Source organism: Neoarius graeffei, chromosome 27 (genome assembly GCF_027579695.1).
Source record: "Neoarius graeffei isolate fNeoGra1 chromosome 27, fNeoGra1.pri, whole genome shotgun sequence".
NCBI classification, from domain to species: domain Eukaryota; kingdom Metazoa; phylum Chordata; class Actinopteri; order Siluriformes; family Ariidae; genus Neoarius; species Neoarius graeffei.
The window spans coordinates 15,472,514-15,495,916 of NC_083595.1; the positions used below are offsets into that span (position 1 = coordinate 15,472,514).

At 39.3% G+C, this 23,403-nt stretch overlaps 1 protein-coding gene across 4 annotated transcripts in view; it reads left to right on the forward strand.

Moving 5' to 3' along the window:
- ace2 (angiotensin I converting enzyme 2) overlaps positions 1–22,718 on the forward strand; it is a 39,742-nt gene extending 17,024 nt beyond the window's left edge. For 3 of the 4 annotated variants that reach the window (XM_060911572.1, XM_060911573.1, XM_060911575.1), the window contains 12 exons: positions 363–460; positions 644–816; positions 906–1,132; positions 3,747–3,891; positions 6,226–6,324; positions 6,490–6,612; positions 10,702–10,880; positions 11,060–11,118; positions 11,227–11,327; positions 13,319–13,435; positions 18,804–18,998; positions 22,495–22,718. In XM_060911572.1, coding sequence (XP_060767555.1) covers positions 363–460; positions 644–816; positions 906–1,132; positions 3,747–3,891; positions 6,226–6,324; positions 6,490–6,612; positions 10,702–10,880; positions 11,060–11,118; positions 11,227–11,327; positions 13,319–13,435; positions 18,804–18,998; positions 22,495–22,597 — 1,619 coding nt within the window. In that variant the 3' untranslated portion in view covers positions 22,598–22,718. The remainder of the gene's footprint in view (positions 1–362; positions 461–643; positions 817–905; positions 1,133–3,746; positions 3,892–6,225; positions 6,325–6,489; positions 6,613–10,701; positions 10,881–11,059; positions 11,119–11,226; positions 11,328–13,318; positions 13,436–18,803; positions 18,999–22,494) is intronic. The other variant, XM_060911574.1, reaches the window with a different exon arrangement.
- The last annotated feature ends 685 nt before the right edge of the window (positions 22,719–23,403 follow it).

Here is a 23,403-nt window from a genome sequence, read left to right on the forward strand (position 1 = left end):
CAAATCCATTCAATACTTTTTGAGTTACATTGGGGACAGACAAAAAAAATCCTGGATCCACATACATATCCAGATTTGCATCAAAATCTAATCAATTGTTCCTTGGCTTATGGCCCACCTTTCCTCCAAATTTCATTAAAATCCGTTAACTACTTTTTGAGTAAAGTTGGGAACAGACAAACAAACAAATTAACAAACAAATGGAGGTGAAAACATAACCCCCTGCAACAAAGTTGGCCTAGGTAATGAATGTATTACAAAGCAAATACAGGAGAATAGCGCAGGATCGAAGATGTTCAACCTACAAGTAGTAAAGCACTAGTTTGTGTCTGCTGATGTTTCGTCTTGCCTTTAATTTTCAGGTGATATGTGGGGAAGGTTTTGGACCAACCTGTACTCACTCTGTGTCCCTTATCCAGACAAGCCTGATATTGATGTGACCTCAGCGATGGTAGCACAGGTCCGACCATTTAATGACTACATATGCAATCAACAATCAGCAGTTGATTTTTTTTATCTTGGTGCAAAGGTCCATTTGAAATGAGATTTCACGTGTTATCCAATTTCTGGCACAGGATCCTTTATCCGTTATCAGTTTTTAGCAGTAAAACGATGATTAGAAATATTTTATGGTTGATTTCAGGGATGGAAAGAACTACAGCTGTTCCAGGAAGCAGAAAAGTTCTTTGTATCCGTGAATATGTCATACATGTTTCCTAACTTCTGGACAAACTCGATGCTTGTGAAACCTAATGATGGCAGGAAAGTGGTGTGTCACCCCACAGCGTGGGACATGGGCAACCGAGAGGACTTCAGGTACGCAGACCACCTCACATCACCCACTTATTAAGATGAACTTAGGACATTGGCAGTTCTTCAGTCTGATTTATCTTCCTTTTCTCTAGAATCAAAATGTGCACCCAAGTCAACATGGACCATTTTCTAACTGCGCATCATGAGATGGGACATACCCAATACCAGATGGCCTATCGACACCTGCCTTACCTTCTCAGAGATGGAGCCAACGAGGGCTTTCACGAAGCAGTAGGCGAGATCATGAGCCTGTCAGCTGCAACCCCATCTCATCTGCAGTCACTGGGGCTCCTGCCTGCTGACTTTATAGAAGATACAGGTTTGCCCAGGAGACTCCTTAACTGTTTCACACATTCACCATTTTGATTTTGTTAATCAATATAACTTAATATATATTGTATTATAATGAATATATAATATTCATTATAATACAAACAATTAATTTAGCCTCAATTATCAACAATATGAGAACATTTTAAATTAAATAGACTCACAGAGTAGATTCCTAGTCTTGGGTAGATTCAAGTAGGAGTGCACATAGGATGGAGGTCATGTGACAGACCAATTTTTTTCTTCTTACATACAAAAACCAGAATTTTTTATTTTTGTTTGGTTTTAATTTATGGCATTTTCATGACATTTCACATTGCCACTCAGGTCAGACCCTGCTTGAACACAATCCCTGTAGTTGAAATATCATTTTAACACCTTCACTTTATTTGAGTTAATAGTCTTAGTGTTAGCACTGTCGCCTCACAGCAAGAAGGTCATGGGTTCGAGCCCAGCGGCCGGCGAGGGCCTTTCTGTGCGGAGTTTGCATGTCTGCAACCCTGTGTCTGCGTGGGTTTTCTCCGGGTGCTCCGGTTTCCCCCACAGTCCTAAGACATGCAGGTTAGGTTAATTGGTGGCCCTAAATTGACCGTAGGTGTGAATGTGAGTGTGAATGGTTGTTTGTCTATGTGTTAGCCCTGCGATAACCTGGCGATTTGTCCAGGGTGTACCCCGCCTCTCGCCCGTAGTCAGCTGGGATAGACTCCAGCTTGCCTGCGACCCTGTAGAGCAGAATAAGCGGCTACAGATAGTGGATGGATGAATTTTACAGTATACTATTCAGCTACAACAATGAATTACTGACTAATGATAGCAAAACTAATAGGAAAGGTACAGTGGTGCTTGAAAGTTTGTGAACCCTTTAGAATTTTCTATATTTCTGCATAAATGTGACCTAAAACATTGTCAGATTTTCACACAAGTCCTAAAAGTAGATAAAGAGAACCCACTTAAACAAATGAGACAAAAATATTACACTTGGTCATTTATTTATTGAGGAAAATGATCCAATATTACATATCTCTGAGTGGCAAAAGTATGTGAACATCTAGGATTAACAGTTAATTTGAAGGTGAAATTAGAGTCAGGTGTTTTCAATCAATGGGATGACAATCAGGTGTGAGTGGGCACCCTGTTTTATTTAAAGAATGGATCTAACAAAGTCTGATGTTCACAACACGTTTGTGGAAGTGTATCATGGTATGAACAAAGGAGATTTCTGAGGAGCTCAGAAAAAGCGTTGTTGATACTCATCAGGCTGGAAAAGGTTACAAAACCATCTCTAAAGAGTTTGGACTCCACCAATCCACAGTCAGACAGATTGTGTACAAATAGAGGAAATTTAAGACCATTGTTACCCTCCCCAGGAGTGGTCGACCAACAAAGATCACTCCAAGAGCGAGGTGTGTAATAGTAGGCGAGGTCACAAAGGACCCCAGGGTAATTTCTAAGCAACTAAAGGCCTCTCTCACATTGGCTAATGTGAATGTTCATGAGTCCACTATCAGGAGAACACTGAACAACAATGGTGTGCATGACAGGGTTGCAAGGAGAAAGCCACTGCTCTCCAAAAAGAACATTGCTGCTCATCTGCAGTTTGCTAAAGATCACGTGGACAAGCCAGAAGGCTATTGGAAAAATGTTTTTATGGGGGGATGAGACCAAAATAGAACATTTTGGTTTAAATGAGAAGCGTTATGTTTGGAGAAGGGAAAACACTGCATTCCAGCATAAGAACCTTATCCCATCTGTGAAACATGGTGGTGGTAGTATCATGGTTTGGACCTGTTTTGCTGCATCTGGGCCAGGACGGCTTGCCATCATTGATGGAACAATGAATTCTGAATTATACCAGCGAATTTTAAAGGAAAATATCAGGACATCTGTCCATGAACTGAATCTCAAGAGAAGGTGGATCATGCAGCAAGATAATGACCCTAAGCACACAAGTCATTCTACCAAAGAATGGTTAAAGAAGAATAAAGTTAATGTTTTGGAATGGCCAAGTCAATGTCCTGACCATAATCCAATCAAAATGTTGTGGAATTGCCTGTTCATGTGAGGAAACCCACCAACATCCCAGAGTTGAAGCTGTTCTGTACGGAGGAATGGGCTAAAATTCCTCCAGGCCGGTGTGCAGGACTGATCAACAGTTACCGGAAATGTTTAGTTGCAGTTATTGCTGCACAAGGGGGTTACACCAGATACTGAAAGCAAAGGTTCACGTACTGTACTTTTGCCACTCACAGATATGTAATATTGGATCATTTTCCTCAATAAATAAATGATCAAGTGTAATATTTTTGTCTCATTTGTTTAACTGGGTTCTCTTTATCTACTTTTAGGACTTGTGTGAAAATCTGACAATGTTTTAGGTCACATTTATGCAGAAATATAGAAAATTCTAAAGGGTTCACAAACTTTCAAGCACCACTGTAATTAAAACCAGTTGCTAAATATATTTATTAGGGATACTGCCACCAGTTGTTTCTTGGCTGTAATTAAATACTTTAGTAGTACAACAAAGTATAAAACTGAACATGAGGTGTGATTCAGGTTGTGGCTAACCTGAATTACTACTGCTTTTTTTTTTTTTTTTCCAGAGACAGATATTAACTTCCTGTTGAAACAGGCCCTTACCATTGTGGCAACTTTGCCGTTCACCTACATGCTGGAGGAATGGAGGTGGCAGGTTTTCCAGGGGACTATCCCCAAAGAGCAGTGGATGCGCCGCTGGTGGGAGATGAAGTAAGCATGAAACCTTCAAAATGGTTTTACTCTTATGATGTGATTGGAGTTTATGATAAAATTCCTTTATGAAGCAACTCTCAGTTAGTCATGTCCACTGTGAAACTTTTTAGGCACAGTACAAAAAATACGCATTAAATCAAGTGTTACTTGATGGGGACATCTAGACATCACAAGGATGTCAGACATGATGTACTGTCATATGATGTCATTTATTCATGTCATGAGGAAAACATCTTTTTGACAGCCTGTAGAATGCATGCACAGGAATTTCATTTTAAAAAGTTATTTAATTGAATTATTGGCTATTTAACTGAAAATCTAAGTTAGAAATATGCATATAGGTACACTCACTGGCCACTTTATTAGGTACACCCATCCACCTGCTGTTTTACACCGTTATAAAATCAGCCAATCCCTTGACAGCAACACAATGCATAAAATCATGCAGATAGAAATCAAGAGCTTCAATTAATGTTCACTTCAAACATCAGAATGGGAAAAATTATGATCTCTGTGACTTTCCCTGTGGCATGGGGGAATTCCTCCTTCAAGGGGAAACCATGGCCTAAAGGTTAGAGAAGCAGCTTTGGAACCAAAAGGTCACCAGTTCAATTCCCTGGATTAGCAGAAATGGCCCATGAGCAAGGCATCTAACCCCCAACTACTAATGCCATTAATGTAATGCATGGGTGTTCATGCCAGATGGACTGGTTTGAGTATTTCAGAAACTGCTGATCTCCTGGGGTTTTCACACACAACAGTCTCTGGAGTTTACACAGGATGGTGCAAAAAAAACACCATTGAGTGAGCAACGGTTCTGTGGGTGGAAATGTCTTGCTGATAAGAGAGGTCAGAGGAAACTGGCCAGGTTGGTTTCAGCTGCCAGGAAGGATATCAGGGGCGTAGCTAGGATTTTTCAAAGGGGGGGGGGTCACACACTGACTGGCAGCCTGAGTACATTATGTAACAAAAAATAATTACCATTGCTAGTTTTAGGTAGCTTAGAAACCGGCTCTTCCATTATTGCTGTTTCTTCCACGTTTTCTTGATGTTACGTTCTAGAAATGGCACGCTAAAACTTAGCTTCGAAGCCACAAAATGCAACTTTGATGGAAAAAAAATTGTTTACCTCTCTTCAGATCGAAGGAAGGAGGAAAGTTTCGCTTGTTTTGACATGTCGAATTATTAACATGAGGAAAGAAATACTTGTAATTCGCAACTAAAAAGACTGCAGCTACACTGGCAGCTTGACCATGCTTTCTAGTGCAATCGTGTTGCATTTGCGCAGAACTGTGTCAGTCCTGCTTGCCTTGGCTCGTGTACCTGAAGGCGTGCCTCGGGCTGCACGCGCACCTAACGAGCTCCAGCACGCACGCTGTTAACAAAGAACACCAGTCTTTAATCAATTACCTGTGTTTGGGCTATTTAAGGACTGCGCCCATGCAAGGATGATGCGAAGTATTACGCAGCGTCTAGTGTGCCTTATTGAGCCTTGTTCCCTGTTCTTGTTGACCTCCTGGTTTTTCGACTCCTGTTTCTCGTCCCTTGATCTTGTATAGTTTTGCCTCTGATATTCTGTCCGTGCCTCGATTGACCTCCTGCCTGTTTCCTCGATTACGACTTTGCCTGCTGTTTCAGACTGTTTGCCTGTTGTGTGCATTTCATGCACTTTATGCTCATATCACACTGTATTATTTAACATATCTGCACTTGCATCCTTCTCTCCCGCACACACTCTGACAAACTGGGTTTTCGCACCCAGACCACAGGAAGTCCATACAAGGTTACAGGAACCCTAATGAGGCTGAGGTGATAATCTAGTTTAAAAAAAATGTTAGAAAAATTACTGTGGGTGCTTTTCTAATTATGTGGCTACTGAAAAAATGTATGATCTGACGGGGGGGTCATGGGCACCCCAGGACCCCCCCCAGCTACACCCCTGGATATAGCAACTCATAGCAACCACAGCAACTCATTTACAACCATGGTGAGCAGAAAAGCATCTCAGCATGCAATAGCAGAAGACCACATTGGGTTCCACTCCTGCAGCCAAGAACAGGAATCTTAGAATCAAGAATATGTTCCTATTAAAATGGCCAGGGAGTGTGTGTTTAGGTACTGGATATAGGAATATAGAGTCCTGTTGCAGTCTGAGAGTTGACTGCATGGTCCTTAAATACAAAGATTTACGTACTTGTTGTAACACTAGTTTCCTTATTTAATTACCAATAGTGAATGAAGTGAAGTTGTACTTTTAACAGTTCTAGTGTTAGTGGTTCTAACACTAGTGCACTTGGCTATTAAAGCTTCTTATTGTTTTGTCTATGACAGACGAGAGCTGGTTGGTGTAGTGGAGCCTTTACCAAGAGATGAGACGTATTGTGACCCACCTGCTCTTTTCCATGTGTCTGGGGATTATTCATTTATCCGGTAATCACTTGTAGCATGTAACCATTAGTTAATAAACATCTACATGAAATACACCTGCGTTATTTATGATTTCATAAAATATTACATCATTAAACATTCTTCGATGCTTGAAAACTATTGCATTTGATACAGCTGACAGCCATTTCCTGTTTGTCTCTTGTACAGATACTTCACAAGAACCATATACCAGTTCCAGTTTCAGGATGCGCTTTGCCAGGAAGCTGGTCACAGTGGCCCCCTTTACAAATGTGACATCACAAACTCAACCAATGCTGGTAACAAACTTAGGTACGCAGAATGCTTTGGTGTCACACAGGCCTGGAATTTTGTCATTTTAGGGGCAAGGCCACTTGGCCTTTTGTGCTGTCAATTTTTTGAGGGCACGAAGGCCAAAAGCCAGGGCACCAAGGCCATAAAATAAAATAATGATTTTAAGTTCACGTCTATAATGAATTTAATTTAAGGACTAATGACTCTTCTGAGGAAGATAGGAGTCTCAGTTGAAACTATCAAGCAGGTAAAGAAACATCTCCTACACTATTATGTCTGAAGATAAGAAAATATTGAACACATCTTATCAATCCATCACTCACTTCAAAAATTTTAAAACTTATTAAACCTATATCCTCCCATAATTTTTGTTCAATTGACACCGAATGTGCAAGAGCATCTTAAGACTGTACTACTACGCAGATTTTTGATTAATCAAAATTGAGCCTGGAGTCCATCAAAATGTTTGACTGTAAATGGAACATATACTAGCATGCAGGCTGCTGATTAACCCATAAGAGCCCAGACCGATTTCTCAATCAAGGAAAATTATTGAGGAAATAAAATGAACTAAATAGACGACAAAGAAAACATTTCTGACCTTTTATTTTTTAAAATAGCACTTTCATGTCTCAAGATCTGAAATATTAAATTGCAAATTTGCAGAACACTGCAACACTATTACACTGTTAACCCCAAAGTTCATTCTATGCAAACAGTTTGAGTAAATACCACTTTTAAAGATTAGTTTTATTGGATTACTTAAACAGTATGAGTATATGAAGAGTATATGAGACAGTCGTTGGGTGTACTCATTTTTGTAATTTAAACAAACTTAAACTATCGTGTTTTACCTTAGGCCACAGTGCTGCCCTGTTGTGATTGGCTCAAAACTCAAGACAAGTCTGTGCTTGTCCGTTGACGGCTACAGAGGCCATGGCCCTCGTGAAATTCCTGCCCTGGTGTCACAACTTCACAGCCTTGAATCTGATTAGTCAGAAGAGGTTGATTCATTCTCTATATCAGCAATTCTGAATGCTGTAAGGCAAATCACAGGTCTATATTAAGGCACTCATTATTTGTAATATGCTCCCATTTCTGTAGTAACAGAGATACAGTGGTGCTTGAAAGTTTGTGAAACCTTTAGAATTTTCTATATTTCTGCATAAATATGACCTAAAACATCATCAGATTTTCACACAAGTCCTAAAAGTAGATAAAGAGAACCCAGTTAAACAAATGAGACAAAAATATTATACTTAGTCATTTATTTATTGAGGAAAATGATCCAATATTACATATCTGTAAGTGGCAAAAGTATGTGAACCTTTGCTTTCAGTATCTGGTGTGACCCGCTTGTGCAGCAATAACTGCAACTAAACGTTTCCGGTAACTGTTGATCAGTCCTGCACACCGGCTTGGAGGAATTTTAGCCCATTCCTCCGTACAGAACAGCTTCAACTCTGGGATGTTGGTGGGTTTCCTCACATGAACTGCTCGCTTCAGATCCTTCCACAACATTTTGATTGGATTAAAGGGCATATTCTGGACCAATTTCATTTTTTTTTTTTTTTTTTTTATATGAAAGTATGTCCCTTTACACACTCATTCAGAAGGGTAATTTTGCACAAGGCCATCTGTCTACAGCAGAAAAAAATAAAATAACAAAACGCATCTGGAAAAATCCCAAGGGAGTCTGGAGCCAGAATCGTGAAGTTATCTGCGGAAGCGCCAGCAGGCTGCGCGAGCTTGCACGGTTTCAGTGTACAGACTGTGTAGACCAAGCGCTGCCATTTCTCTCTCATTGTCCAGTCTTTTGGAAAACGATGAGTACTAATCCCATCGTGATTGGTGTTGCTACACCCAGCTAGAGATAATGAAATAATGAGATTTTAATAATTACGCAATAACATTGAAGAAATTTGCAGAAAACCACCAGGTAGTTTTCTCATAAACAAACCAGCGCTGACGTAGGATTCAGAAGGAGGCGTCCCGCACATGACGTCACGAAAATCGATGTTTGCCGGGAAATTCAAATGCCAAGTTTTTTCAGAGGCGGACCAATTCACCTCAAATGGCTTGATTTCAACGGAATTTTTCTGGTATTGCGCAAGGTAAAAAAAAATTGCAGAGGATGCAGAATGTTACAGATATTTGACTAAAGTTTAATATAAAATAGGAGAATTACATTGATCTTGCTCCTGAATTTACCCGTGATGAGAGCAATTCCAGCGTTATGGACGTGACACTTGAACTCAAAATGGCAACAAATGACCCAGTGCATGTTTTATTGTCTCCCAGTATTTAAACAGGTGTTGCATATTTTAAGGCTGTACCATACTGGAGAAGTGATAGAACAAGAACAATCCCCATAGTACATCTAGGGCATGCCAGAAAATGCCAATAAAAGATGCGTTATGGATGTGACAGAAAAAGTATCACTTTTCTTGGGTGACTGTACATTTTTATCAAACTCTGTGAAATTGTAAACCTAATGTTGAAATGGAGATATCCGTTTGATAGAGGGGTCCAAGGTGAATATTAAAAAATCTTTGTTTAAAATATTTTGTATTTCATGCAGAGTTTCGGAAGGAAAAGTCAGCGTTATGGATGTGACGAAATTCCGTTATGGATGTGACGCGTCTGAAATAGATATGGCATATGTTTAGAAAATCAGCAATTTAACCACCATAACCCTTTGAAAAACTCTCTAAATATCAGCTAAAACTATCAAAGTTCTTAAATAATATTTAGAATGGCTATTGTTTTGCTGTTTTGTGGATTTTAGCATACATTTCTGTGGCTTGTGGCAATAATATAGAATTGTACATGATCAAAGTTGATTTTAGCTTGGGTTTTACATTATAAGAAAGAAAGACTGACAGTGACATATTAGGTTGATTACAAATTGGTTCAACTTATTCACATCTGTAAAATACAGGCCTAGGTGATATCTCTGGGAGTGGTTTTGATGTATTACATGTTGCTTTAATTTTGCATGGTGAGGTTGACATTTACATGGAATTGCCCATATGCACTTTAAGGTCAGGATTTTGACTTGGCCATTTCAAAACATTATTCTTCTTTAACCATTGTTTGGTAGAACAACTTGTGTGCTTAGGGTCGTTGTCTTGCTGCATGACCCGCCTTCTCTTGAGATTCAGTTCATGGACAGACGTCCTGCCATTTTCCTTTAGAATTTGCTGGTATAATTCAGAATTCATTGTTCCATCAATGATGGCAAGCCGTTCTGGCCCAGATGCAGCAAAACAGGTCCAAACCATGATACTACCACCACCATGTTTCACAGATGAGATAAGGTTCTTATGCTGGAATGCAGTGTTTTCCTTTCTCCAAACATAACGCTTCTCATGTAAACCAAAAAGTTGTATTTTGGTCTCATATGTCCACAAAACATTTTTCCAATAGCCTTCTCGCTTGTCCATGTGATCTTTAGCAAACTTCAGCAATGTTATTTTTGGAGAGCAGTGGCTTGCAACCCTGCCATGCACACCATTGTTGTTCAGTGTTCTCCTGATGGTGGACTCATGAACATTAACATTAGCCAAGGCTATTTAATTGCCAATATCTGATAAACTCTAATAAAGGACAAAAAAACTGCACATCTTCCAAAAATATCCTGACTGGCAGTGCAGAGAAAGGTTCCATATTTCCAATCAATCAATAGAGGCGGCATGGTGGTGTAGCGGTTAGTACTGTCGCCTCCTAGCAAGAAGGTTCTGGGTTCGAGCCCAGTGGCTGACAGGGGCCTTTCTATGTGGAGTTTGCATGTGCTCCCCATGTCTGCATGGGTTTCCTCCGGGTGCTCCAGTTTCCCCTGCAGTCCAAAGACATGCAGGTTAGACTAATTGGTGGCTCTAAATTGACTGTAGGTGTGAATGTGAGTGTGAATGGTTGTTTGTCTCTGTGTGTCAGCCCTGTGATGACCTGGTGACTTGTCCAGGGTGTACCCCACCTCTCGCCCATAGTCAGCTGGGATAGGCTCCAGCCTGCCTGTGACCCTGCACAAGATAAGCTGTTATGGATAATGGATGGATGAATAAATAGAAGGAATGACCTTGAACTGTATTGTGTGTCTATTAACAGGCATATGCTTGAGTTAGGACGATCAAAATCTTGGACACAGGCTTTGGAAGATATCTCAGGTCACACCAGGATGGACTCCAGGCCTCTGCTGGACTACTTCAATAAATTGTACAACTGGCTTCAGGTTGAAAACCAGAAACACAACAGACAACCAGGGTGGAATGTTGCTATCGATCCATGTATGCACTCATTGCCAAAAAATATTACCACACCTCACTGTCAATGTGCAAAAATACTCTTTCAGATATAATTGTTAAAAGTAGATTTCAAATCCAGTAAACATGACTACGTGATTTTATTATTATTATTATTATTATTATTATTATTATTATTATTAATACAACTTGTTTATACACAGATTCTGAAAATGCTATTAAAGTGAGAGTGAGTCTAAAAGCTGCCATGGGAGACAATGCAGTATGTTTATTTCTTGTCCTTATTATACTTTTGATATACTTTCTATTTTTGTACATGTTTAGATATAAATTTTCACCACACATGTTGATGACTTTTTTTTTTTTTCAGTACCAGTGGAATGACAATGAGATGTATCTCTTTAAGGCCTCCATGGCCTTTGCCATGCGACAATACTATTTAGAGACCATGGGAGAAGTTGTCAATTTCATGTCAGTATCAAATTATTTGTATATCTGGATATAGTCACCATCCACTTTATTATGATTCATGGATGTATCTAATCAGCCAGTCATGTTTGATGTTTTGCGCATGCTGAGATGCTTTTCTGCTTACCACAGTTGTAAAAAAAGTGATTACAGTGTCTTAAAGTATTCATGTTTGTCCTGTTTTGTCACATTACAAGCTGGAATTAAAATGGATTTTTGGGGGGTTAGCACCATTTGATTTACACAACATGTCTACCACTTAAAAGGTGCAAATAGTTTTGTTTTTTTTATTGTGACACAAACAATAATTAAGATGAAAAAAAAAAACAGAAATCTGGATTGAATACTTTGTAGTCACCTTTTGCTGCAATTACAGCTGCAAAGTCTCTTGGGGTGTGTCTCTATTAGCTTAGCACATCTAGCCACTGGGGTTTTTGCCCATTCCTCAACGCAAAACTGCTCTAGCTCCTTTAAGTTAGATGGGTTGTGTTGGTGTACAGCAATCTTCAAGTTATACCACAGATTCTCAATTGGATTGAGTTCTGGGCTTTGACTAGGCCATTCCAAGACATTTAAATGTTTCCCTTTAAACCATTCCAGTGTAGCTTCAGCAGGATGTTTCGGATCATTGTCCTGCTGGAACACGAACCTTCGTCCCAGTCTCAAATCTCTGGCTAACTCAAACAGGTTTTCCTCCAGAATTGCCCTGTATTTAGTGCCATCCATCTTTCCTTCAGTCCTGACCAGCTTTCTTATCCCTGCAGATGAAAAATATCCCCACAGCATGATGCTGCCACCACTATGCTTCACTGTAGGAATGGTGTTCTCAGGGTGATGGGTTTGCGCCACACATGGCGTTTCCCATGATGGCCAAAAATTTTAGTCTCATTTGACCAGAGAATCTTCTTCCATTTTTTTGGGGAGTCTGCCACATGCTGCTGGGCAAACTCCAAACATGTTTTCTTGAAGCAATGGCTTTTTTCTGGCCACTCTTCCATAAAGCCCCGCTCTATGGAGTGTACGGCTTAAAGCGGTCCTATGGACAGATACTCCCATCTTTGCTGTGAATCTTTGCAGTTCCTTCAGTGTTATCTTTGGTGTCTTTCTTGCATCTCTGATTAATGCCCTCCTTGCCCGGTCTGTGAGTTTTGGTGGGCGGCCTTCTCTTGTCAGGTTTGTAGTGGTGACATATTCTTTCCATTTTGCTATAATGGATTTAATGGTGCTCCTTGGGATATTCAAAGTTTGGGATATTTTTTATAACCCAACTCTGATCTATACTTCTCCACAACTTTGTCTCTGACCTGTTTGGAGGCTCCTTGGTTTTCATGTTGCTTGCTTAGTAGTGTTGCAGAGTCAGGGTCCTTCCAGAACAGGTTGATTTATACAGACATCATGTGACAGATCATGTGACACTTTGATTGCACACAGGTGGATCTTAATCAACTAATTATGTGACTTATGAAGTGAATTGGTTGGACCAGCGCTTATTTAGGGGTTTCATACGAAAGGGGGTGAATACCTGTGCACACTCCAGATTTCTGTTTTTCCATCTTAATTATTGTTTGTGTCACAATTAAAAAACAAACAAAAAACCCCCCAATGTGCACCTTTAAAGTGGTAGGCATGTTGTGTAAATCAAATGGTGCCAACCCCCAAAAATCCATTTTAATTCCAGCTTGTAACGCGACAAAACAGGACGAACACCAAGGGGGATGAATACTTTTGCAAGACACTGTATTTCAGTTACTACGGACTTCCTGGCAGCTCAGACCAATCTACTTATTCTCCTCTGATATATCTGATATCAACAAGACCTTGAAGTTAACTGAAGCTCTTGACCTGTCTCTGCATGAGACATTTTGCATTGCACTGCTGCAGTATGATTGGTCGATTAGATAATTGCATGAATGTGCAAGTGTTCAGGAGGATGGTGAGTGTCTATATATATAAGTTCAATAACAATTTCATTTTGTTTCAATCAATGTCTCCAGGTCAGAAAATATCTACACATACAAAGAAACGCCAAGGGTCTCTTTTTACTTTGTGGTGACTGATCCTACTAATGCAACTAGGGTTATTCCCAAAGCAGAAGTGGAGGCCGCTATCTGGTGAGAGCACTGCTAATATGTTATAGGAAAATAATTCACGACAGTGGTGTGATGCATGAGGCCTTTCCAATCCCAAAGTTATTTATTTTCCAAATAAACGCATGTGCCAAAGCGTTTATTCCTTTTATTCCCCAGTCATTTACCAACAGTTATGTTTTTTTGAATTAATTAAAGATTGACCCATCATATTATTGATTGATGATTTATAATTATATTTTATGTTGTTATATGTCTGCAAAATATTATGATTGCACATTAGGGCCATTGTAGGTTAAAAAAATAGTGAGGGGGGAGGGGTAATATTCTCAGGAAAAAAAATCAGAATTTCAGAAATTAAAGTAAAAAATTTACAAGAAATAAAAGTCAGACATTCTCAGATTAAGAAATCACACATTTATGAGAAAAAAAATCTCGCAAACAATCTCATGCTTCCCAGTTTACTGGCTGCAATGTATTCTGTGAATTGTTGCAGAAAATCTCTTTGAGAAAATCTCTACTTTTATATTGCGTCATAGAGGAGGAAAGATTGCATTTCCTAAAACTCTCAGCTCAACATAGTAACACAGATTTGCACAAATGAGAAAGATCCCTGCACTGAAAAGTAACAGGAAGCTGCTTTTCCACATTCATTATAGATTTATAACCAGCTAAGACAAAAGAAGGACATGGCTAATGAAAGCTGTGCACTATACAGTTGTGGTCAGAAGTTTACATACAGTGCCAGGAATGTCATCTTGGATATGAATGTCATGACAATATTTGGGATTTCAATGATTTCTCTGAACTGTTCTTTTTCTGTGGAAGAATGATTGTACAGCATACATCTTTAAAAAAAAAGAGAGAGAATTTGTTGCACAATTTTCTTTGGTTTTTCTGAAATCAACACAGGCTCAAAAGTATACATACAGGGTCAACAATTTACATACAGCACACCTAATATTTGAGTAAAATGTCTCTTTGCAAGATTCACCTCGACCAAACATTTTTTGTTTACCATGAACAAGCTTCTGGCAGAATTCTGGTTGTATATTTCACAACTCTTCACAGTAGAATTGGTAGAGTTCAATACATTTTTTTTTTCTTGGTATGGACTCGACTTATGAGCACAGTCCATATATTTTCAATAGGGTTGAAGTCAGGACTTGTTTTAAGCTTAATGTTAACCTGCTCTATCCTCCACAACCAGCTCTGATGTGTGTTTGGGTTCATTGTTCTGTTGTGACTCCCAAGTCCTAAGTCGTGCTCAAGTTTCTGATGGTTTATGCTGAAGAATTCTGAGGTAGTCCTCTTTCTTCATTATTCCATCCACTTTGTGCAATGAACCAGTTCCACTAACAGCAAAACAGCCCCAGAGCATGATGATCCTACCACCACCACCAGCTGGTACAGTGTCCCTCTGTACATGGTGGTCATTGTGGCCAAACAACTCAATCTTAATTTCATGTGACCAGACAGCTATCCTCCAGAAGACTTTTTCTTTGTCCATGTGGTCAGTTGCAAACTTTAGTTAAGCTTGAAAGTGTCAATTTTGGAGTAGGGGGTTATTTCTTGGATAGCAGCCGCTTAGTCCATGGTGATATAAAACTCACTGAATTGTAGACAGTGATCCATCAGCTTCCAGTTCATGGCAGGGCTGTACCATTGTGGTTCCTGGATTGTTCCTGACCATCTGAACCAATTTCCTTTCAGCTGAGGGTGACAGTTTGGGTTTTCTTGAAGCAAAGTGACTTGGCAAAGTGACAACACCTCCCAGTAGCTTACATGCAACTGTTTGAACTGATCTTGGGATCTGCAGTTGTTTAGAAATGGCTTTAAGAGACATTCCTGAGTTGTGTACATCTGCAGTCCTCTTTCTCAGATCTCCACTGAGCTCCTTGGACTTTCCCATTTTACTGTGTGTTGGTCAATCCAATGAGTGCTGTAAACAAACCTTTTTTATGAAGACACAGAGAAGCTACCAGCTGTAGTCAATCATGATCACTAACAGGAAGTTAAGTGACCTCAGCCGTGGCAAGATAAGAGACATTTTGGAAGTTTCAGCACCTCTGAATTCATAATCTAAGTGAGCGTATGTAAATTTTTGACCCTGTAGGTATAATTTTGACCCTGTGTTGATTTCAGAAAACCCAAAGAAAATTGTGCACAAAATTCTCTGGCTTTTTTTTATGTATGCTGTACAATCATTCTGCCACAGAAAAAGAACAGTTCAGAGAAATCATTGAAAGTCCAAATATTGCCATGACATTCATATCCAAGATGACATTCATGTCACTGTATGTAAACTTCTGACCAAACTGTATACATTCATCTCCCATTGCATCTGGGAAGTGCAACAATCAATCACATGCACTTGAAAAGCTCTTAGTGCTTTATTCTTTTATATTAGCAATTGAGAAGGGAAGACTGCATTTCCTGTTAATCTCAGCTCAGCCGTGGACTCTGTGATGTCATGATGTTGATCCAACCTTGCAAAGTGAAGTAATTTGGAAAAACCCAAGGTGTTCGTGATGTTTAAATCACTGAATTTGAGTTTTTTCCTTGTTAATGTCCAGCTTCAATCTCAGAAAGTTTTGATCTTTTTTTCTTGGAATATTACAGAAACACACACAAACACACACAAAACCCCCCAAAACCCTCTGTTTTGAACACTTTCCTGGTACAGCTTTACCTCTGACCGTTATACAGAGCTGACACTGCAGTCTCCTTCCAGAAATCTGAATTAAACTTCTGCTTACAGGAAACTTCTTACGTATTCTGCTGATATAAGTAAATATTTAGAAGTATTCAAGATATTTTATATAAAACATGACACAAATGTCTTTTTTAAATATTTGAAAAAGTATCAAAACAAAAATCAGCACATACATTGGTGCTTGAAAGTTTGTGAAACCTTTACAATTTTCTATATTTCTCCATAAATATGACCTAAAACATCAGCAGATTTTCACACAAGTCCTGAAAGTCGATAAAGAGAACCCAGTTAAACAAATAAGACAAAAAATATTATACTTGGTCATTTATTTATTGAGGAAAATGATCCAATATTACATATCTGTGAGTGGCAAAAGTATGTGAAAATTTGCTTTCAGTATCTGGTGTGACCCCCTTGTGCAGCAATAACTGCAACTAAACATTTCCGGTAACTGTTGATCAGTCCTGCACACCGGCCTGGAGGAATTTTAGCCCATTCCTCCGTACAGAACAGCTTTAACTCTGGGATGTTGGTGGGTTTCCTCACATGAACTGCTCGCTTCAGGTCCTTCCACAACATTTCAATTGGATGAAGGTCAGGACTTTGACTTGGCCATTCCAAAACATTAACTTTATTCTTCTTTAACCATTCTTTGGTAGAACGACTTGTCTTGCTGCATGACCCACCTTCTCTTGAGATTCAGTTCATGGACAGATGTCCTGACATTTTCCTTTAGAATTCGCTGGTATAATTCAGAATTCATTGTTCCATCAATGATAGCAAGCCATCCTGGCCCAGATACAGCAAAACAGGCACAAACCATGATTCTACCACCACCATGTTTCACAGATGGGATAAGGTTCTTATGCTGGCATGCAGTGTTTTCCGTTCTTCAAACATAACGCTATATTTCATTTAAACCAAAAAGTTCTATTTTGGTCTCATCTGTCCACAAAACATTTTTTTTCCCAATAGCCTTCTCGCTTGTCCACGTGATCTTTAGCAAACTGCAGCAATGTTCTTTTTGGAGAGCAATGACTTTCTCCTTGCAACCCTGCCATGCACACCATTGTTGTTCAGTGTTCTCCTGATGGTGGACTCATGAACATTAACATTAGCCAATGTGAGAGAGGCCTTCACTTACTTAAGTTACCCTGGGGTCCTCTGTGACTTCGCTGACTATTACACGCCTTGCTCTTGGAGTGATCTTTGTTGGCTGACCACTCCTGGGGAGGGTAACAATAGTCTTGAATTTCCTCCATTTGTACACCATCTGTCTGACTGTGGATTGGTGGAGTCCAAACTCTTTGGAGATCGTTTTGTAACCTTTTCCAGCCTGATGAGCATCAACAACGCTTTTTCTGAGGTCCTCAGAAATCTCCTTTGTTCGTGCCATGATACACTTCCACAAGCATGTGTTGTGAAGATCAGACTTTGATAGATCCCTGTTCTTTAAATAAAACAGGGTGCCCACTCACACTTGATTGTCATCCCATTGATTGAAAACACCTGACTCTAATTTCGCCTTCAAATTAACTGCTAATCCTAGAGGTTCACATACTTTTGCCACTCACAGATATGTAATATTGGATCATTTTCCTCATTAAATAAATGAACAAGTATAATATTTTTGTCTCATTTGTTTAGAACTTGCGTGAAAATCTGATGATGTTTTAGGTCATATTTATGCAGAAATATAGAAAATTCTAAAGGGTTCACAAACTTTCAAGCACCACTGTAAGAATGAAAACACATCCAAAATAAAATTGTGTGACTAGTTAAAGGAAAAAACAAAGTAAAGTAAAGTTGTCCGGCCACCACGATTCACCAGAATCAGCTTCTACAAGTATAATTTAGACAAGGTTCAGATATGATAATTGAAGGCCATAATATATGCTTTACACCATTTTCACCCTCATTAAACCATTCAGGTACCCCCTCGTGCCCATTGAAGGGGCGTGGTCATCCTGGAATAGACCACTCCCATCAAAATAGAAATCTTGCTAATTTGCAGTGACTCTTCCTTCAAACAGTAGACTCAAGTGGATCAAAACCCTGTCAGCAATTGACTGTATCTCCCACAGATAAACTGAGCTTTACTACATTTATTACATTCTGTTTGTCTCCCTTTAATTTTTATCACCATCAGTGCTTATAAGGGGAAGCATGAAAAATAAGGGGGAACTGAATATACATTTTTTAATAAGAAAGCAAAGAAATGGACACACCAGTGAAAATCAACAGACATAAAAATACTTAGAATGGAGAGTCAGTAAACTGTGATATGATACATATTACTTATGACTGACTGCAATGGCAGTTAAAGGTTACACAATAATAATCAAGTGAATAAAATGATATTCAGACTCCAATTACTATCTGATATTATTATTAATAGTGATATTCAGCAGCGATGCAAAATGTGAATTAAACATCTGCTTACAGAAAACTTCTCAATATGACTGATTACATACATTCTTATAGAACGAAGATAGAAACAATGCCATCTTAGAGCGAACACATAAACCTGTGGTTTCTTCTCGACACTATTGTCAGAACTGCTGTTTCATTCAGAAACTTGCACTTGTAGCAAATCAACTGAATTGTAGGTACTTTCCAAATACAGTATGTTGGAGGTTTAAACACAAAATAACAGCCTGCGATCTCCCCCCATAGGCTGTCCAGAGGTCGCATCAATGGGGTTTTTCATCTGAGTGATGACACGCTGGAGTTTGAAGGCCTGCGTGCCACATTGGCTCCTTCCACAGAGCCACCTGTTCAAGTGTGGCTGGTTGTTTTTGGAGTGGTTATGGGCTTGGTAGTTTGTATTGGCGTTTACCTCATTGTCATGGGCACTGTGAACAGGAAGAGGTAAGCTCATCAGGGAAAACACCTCTGAGCTTCACGGAACGAGCAAAGCATGGAAGTGAAAAAGAGTGGATTGCTTAATCAGTGTCTTGCACAATCCTGCAGGCTGAACTGGTTTACATCATTGGATTCAATCTTCGATATCAGAGTAGTTCTTTACACAAATTTATAATCGGCTAACAATGAATTTGCCGCAAGAAGAGATATGCAATCCCTTTTTGGAACAGTGTTTCCACATCTTTTCTTATGGCATTCATAAGAAATTTAGTTTGATTTGAATGTAATTTGATTTTTCAGTATAATGCAAAATAAGTGCTCATTTTTCCATTTCATTACAATGGTAACATCTTGGGGTGATGCTTTTGAGTCAATGATTCAATTTCCTCTGTCATAAAACAGCACCAGTCAAAAGTTTGGACAAATGTAGTCATTCGTCGGCACAGCCTGGTGGGGCAATGGTTAGCACTGTTGCCTCACAGCAAGAAAGTTCTGGGTTCAAGCCCAGCAGCTGACTGAGGCCTTTCTATTTAGAGAAAGACATGTTCTCCTCATGTCTGGGTGGGTTTCCTCCCACAGTCCAAAGACATGTGGGTTAGGTTGATTGGCTACTCTAAATTGCCCAAAGGTGTGAATGAGTACCTGCTACCAGATGAGGGTTTGGGTCCCTCCGGTGTGCTATAATCACCCAAGAGAATTCATGGAAGCTAGCTGATGGATTCCTGGATCACTGACCCTCAACTATGAGTTGTTCTTTAATTAAAAGTCACTTCATGTCTTAAAGTAATGACATACTGCTGTTTCTCTTTACTTAGTTAATTGGTTTTTGACACAATTCTTCATGTGCAAGTATGTGACAAAAACAGTGTGACGTATGCACCCACCGCCATGTTGGATGATATACAAATCCAGAATGCCATCTTTTGATATTCTAATTATTCTTGTTTTTATATTATTAACCCAACAAACCTTTACAATTCAAACAACGAAGATCTTTGACAAAATAGAGTACAAATACAGTCTAAAAGCATGCAATAAAAACCTCACTAAGCAAGTAGTACTATTTTTTATGCGAGTTCTATTTTCTTTTCATAGACAGAGTAAAATCACTCTAATCAAAAGGAATAATTGATGGAGATAAATTACACAAGGCACAGCAAGCTTATCAAGTTAAATCAGCATCCAGTATTTTTTTCTTAAGTTCCATCATTTCCCAAGCCATATCTCTTTTGCCCTGCTCCATTTGAAATATTTGTAACCCAGTGAGTTCTGTCTGGAAACCACTTTCAGTGTGCGTCTCTGCTGGAAGGGTTTCAGGCACAATTTCATTTGACTCTGGTACATCTGTAAAACAAAAAGTGCACAAGTAAAACAAAGTTACTGGGTTACCGGAACGACATTGCTCACCTGGCAAAGTTGACCCACATTGTTCTCCATGTGTATCCAAACTTGCTAAGGTTTGTGCTGCTTCTAATCTGGCTTTCTTGGCAGATCTTTGTTGCTTCTTGATACTGCGAGATGAGTTTTCGTCTTGATCTTATCATGTCCTTATTTGAGCATTGGTGCCCAATCTGGATTTGTTTTATCATGTAGGTTTGCTGGTGCTCCTGTAAGGTGAGAAGCAGAGTGTTCACGCTAAAGCTCAATTTAATCAGCATAAAACATACACTACCGTTCAAAAGTTTGGGGTCACTTTGAAATGTCCTTATTTTTTAAAGAAAAGCACTGTTCTTTTCAATGAAGATCACTTTAAACTAATCAGAAATACACTCTATACATTGCTAATGTGGTAAATGACTATTCTAGCTGCAAATGTCTGGTTTTTGGTGCAATATCTCCATAGGTGTATACAGGCCCATTTCCAGCAACTCTCACTCCAGTGTTCTAATGGTACAATGTGTTTGCTCATTGCCTCAGAAGGCTAATGGATGATTAGAAAACCCTTGTACAATCATGTTAGCACAGCTGAAAACAGTTTAGCTCTTTAGAGAAGCTATAAAACTGACCTTCCTTTGAGCAGATTGAGGCCAAGTTTACATTAGACCGTATCTGTCTCGTTTTCTTCGTGGATGCACTGTCCGTTTACATTAAAACGCCGGGAAACGGGAATCCGCCAGGGTCCACGTATTCAATCCAGATCATGTCTGATCCGGTGCTGTGTAAACATTGAGAATACGTGGATACGCTGTGCTGAGCTCTAGCTGGCGTCGTCATTGGACAACGTCACTGTGACATCCACCTTCCTGATTTGCTGGTGTTGGTCATGTGACGCGACTGCTGAAAAACGGCGCGGACTTCCGCCTTGTATCACCTTTCATTAAAGAGTATAAAAGTATGAAAATACTGCAAATACTGATGCAAATACTGCCCATTGTGTAGTTATGATGGTCTTTAGGCTTGCCATCCTTCCACTTGCAAGTGGTAAGTGATATGCGCTGGGATCACACACACAGCGGCTCAGTCCCGAATCACTGCTCGTGCACTACACTCGCGCGCTCTGTGAGCTGCGCAGGGCCGGAGTGCGCACCCTCCAGAGGGCACTCGCTGTTCAGGGCGGAGTGATTTGGAGCGCAGCCGCTGAGGAGGAAGCGATGAGCCGCACTGACACATTTCAACTTACGTGCCGAATTAGTCATGTGATTAGCGTATCCGTGTAGTGGCGTTGCTGTGTGCACGCGAATCGTGTATTGGCGTTGCTGTGTGCACGCTAATCGTTTTTAAAAACAATCTGATGATCCGCTGATACGGTCTAATGTAAACCCCACCTGAGTTTCTGGAGCATCACATTTGTGGGGTCGATTAAATGCTCAAAATGGCCAGAAAAATGTCTTGACTATATTTTCTATTCATTTTACAACTTATGGTGGTAAATAAAAGTGTGACTTTTCATGGAAAACACAAAATTGTCTGGGTGACCCCAAACTTTTGAACGGTAGTGTAGCTTTAATTAGCAATCAACTCGTACCAGATATAAAATAGTCACTACACATGTGAGTGTAATTAGCTTTTTTTCCTCAGTTAATTCCTTACAATGTATGTTTTTGAACCATAGTGCACGGTATTCTCTGGACAGTTCTTCATCTGTTTTGTCATCATTTTTAATTATTTTGGGAATTCTGAAGAACCATTTCTCTTTGTCACGAGTAGCATTATTGCCGCAATTATATCCCGCACGCAAAGGAGGCATTATCTTTCTTCAAAGGCAATTAAATAAAAAAATCACGAAGCATTTCAGCAGCTCACACATGAAGTGCTGGTTCCTGGTTCTTGTTATCATCCAACATGGCAGACTTCCAGCTTGGAAAATATGTGTGACATCACTTGCACATGAAGAATATGGACATAATCATCAGTCTTGTTCTACATTATAGAAAATAGACAAAATGCAGAAAAATCTATGAATGAATAGGTGTGTCCAAACTTGAATCTGGTACTGTTTGTAAATTGTTCAGAATTCATCACTTTGAATGTTGAATTAAATCCTGTATGTTTTGATTTATAGGAAAGCCAAGAAAGCGGACAAGCCTGAGAACCCATATGAGGAACCTGCTAACGGGACAGTGAACAAAGCTTATGAGAGCGATGATGAGCAAACAGGATTGTAATGAACTGATTCGAACTGGAAATCCCCCAAAAAGCAGAGAGAAACAATAATAAGAAGTGATTAACCACAATTAAAAGACAATCGACCGTGAGCGATATATCTGACTGTACACATGAAGAGATGGCTCAATCATGAATTTTGTTGATATGCTCCCACATTTTATTTATGTGAGAGTGTTGCAATGAATTACTGTACAGTGTGATATTGCAATTTTGTGTATTATAAAAAAAATGAAATATATATATATATATATATATATATATATATATATATATATATATATATAATCTTTCTTACATATTCTGCTGATATATGTAAATATTTAAAAGCATTCAAGATATTTATATAAAACATGGCACAAATTTTTTTTAAATATATTTGAAAAAGTATCAAAACAAAAATAATCATATAAGAATGAAAACACATCCAAAATAAAATTGTGTGACTAGTTAAAGGAAAAACCAACGTAAAGTAAAGTTGTCCGGCCACCACGATCAGCTTCTACAAGTATAATTTAGACAAGGTTCAGATATGATGATTGAAGGCCATAATATATGCTTTACACCATTTTCACCCTCATTAAACCATTCAGGTACCCCCTCGTGCCCATTGAAGGGGCGTGGTCATCCTGGAATAGACCACTCCCATCAAAATAGAAATCTTGCTAATATGCAGTGACTCTTCCTTCAAACAGTAGACTCAAGTGGATCAAAACCCTGTCAGCAAATGACTGTATCTCCCACAGATAAACTGAGCTTTACTCCAGTTCCCTTTTATTTTTATGACCACCAGTGCTTATAAGGGGAA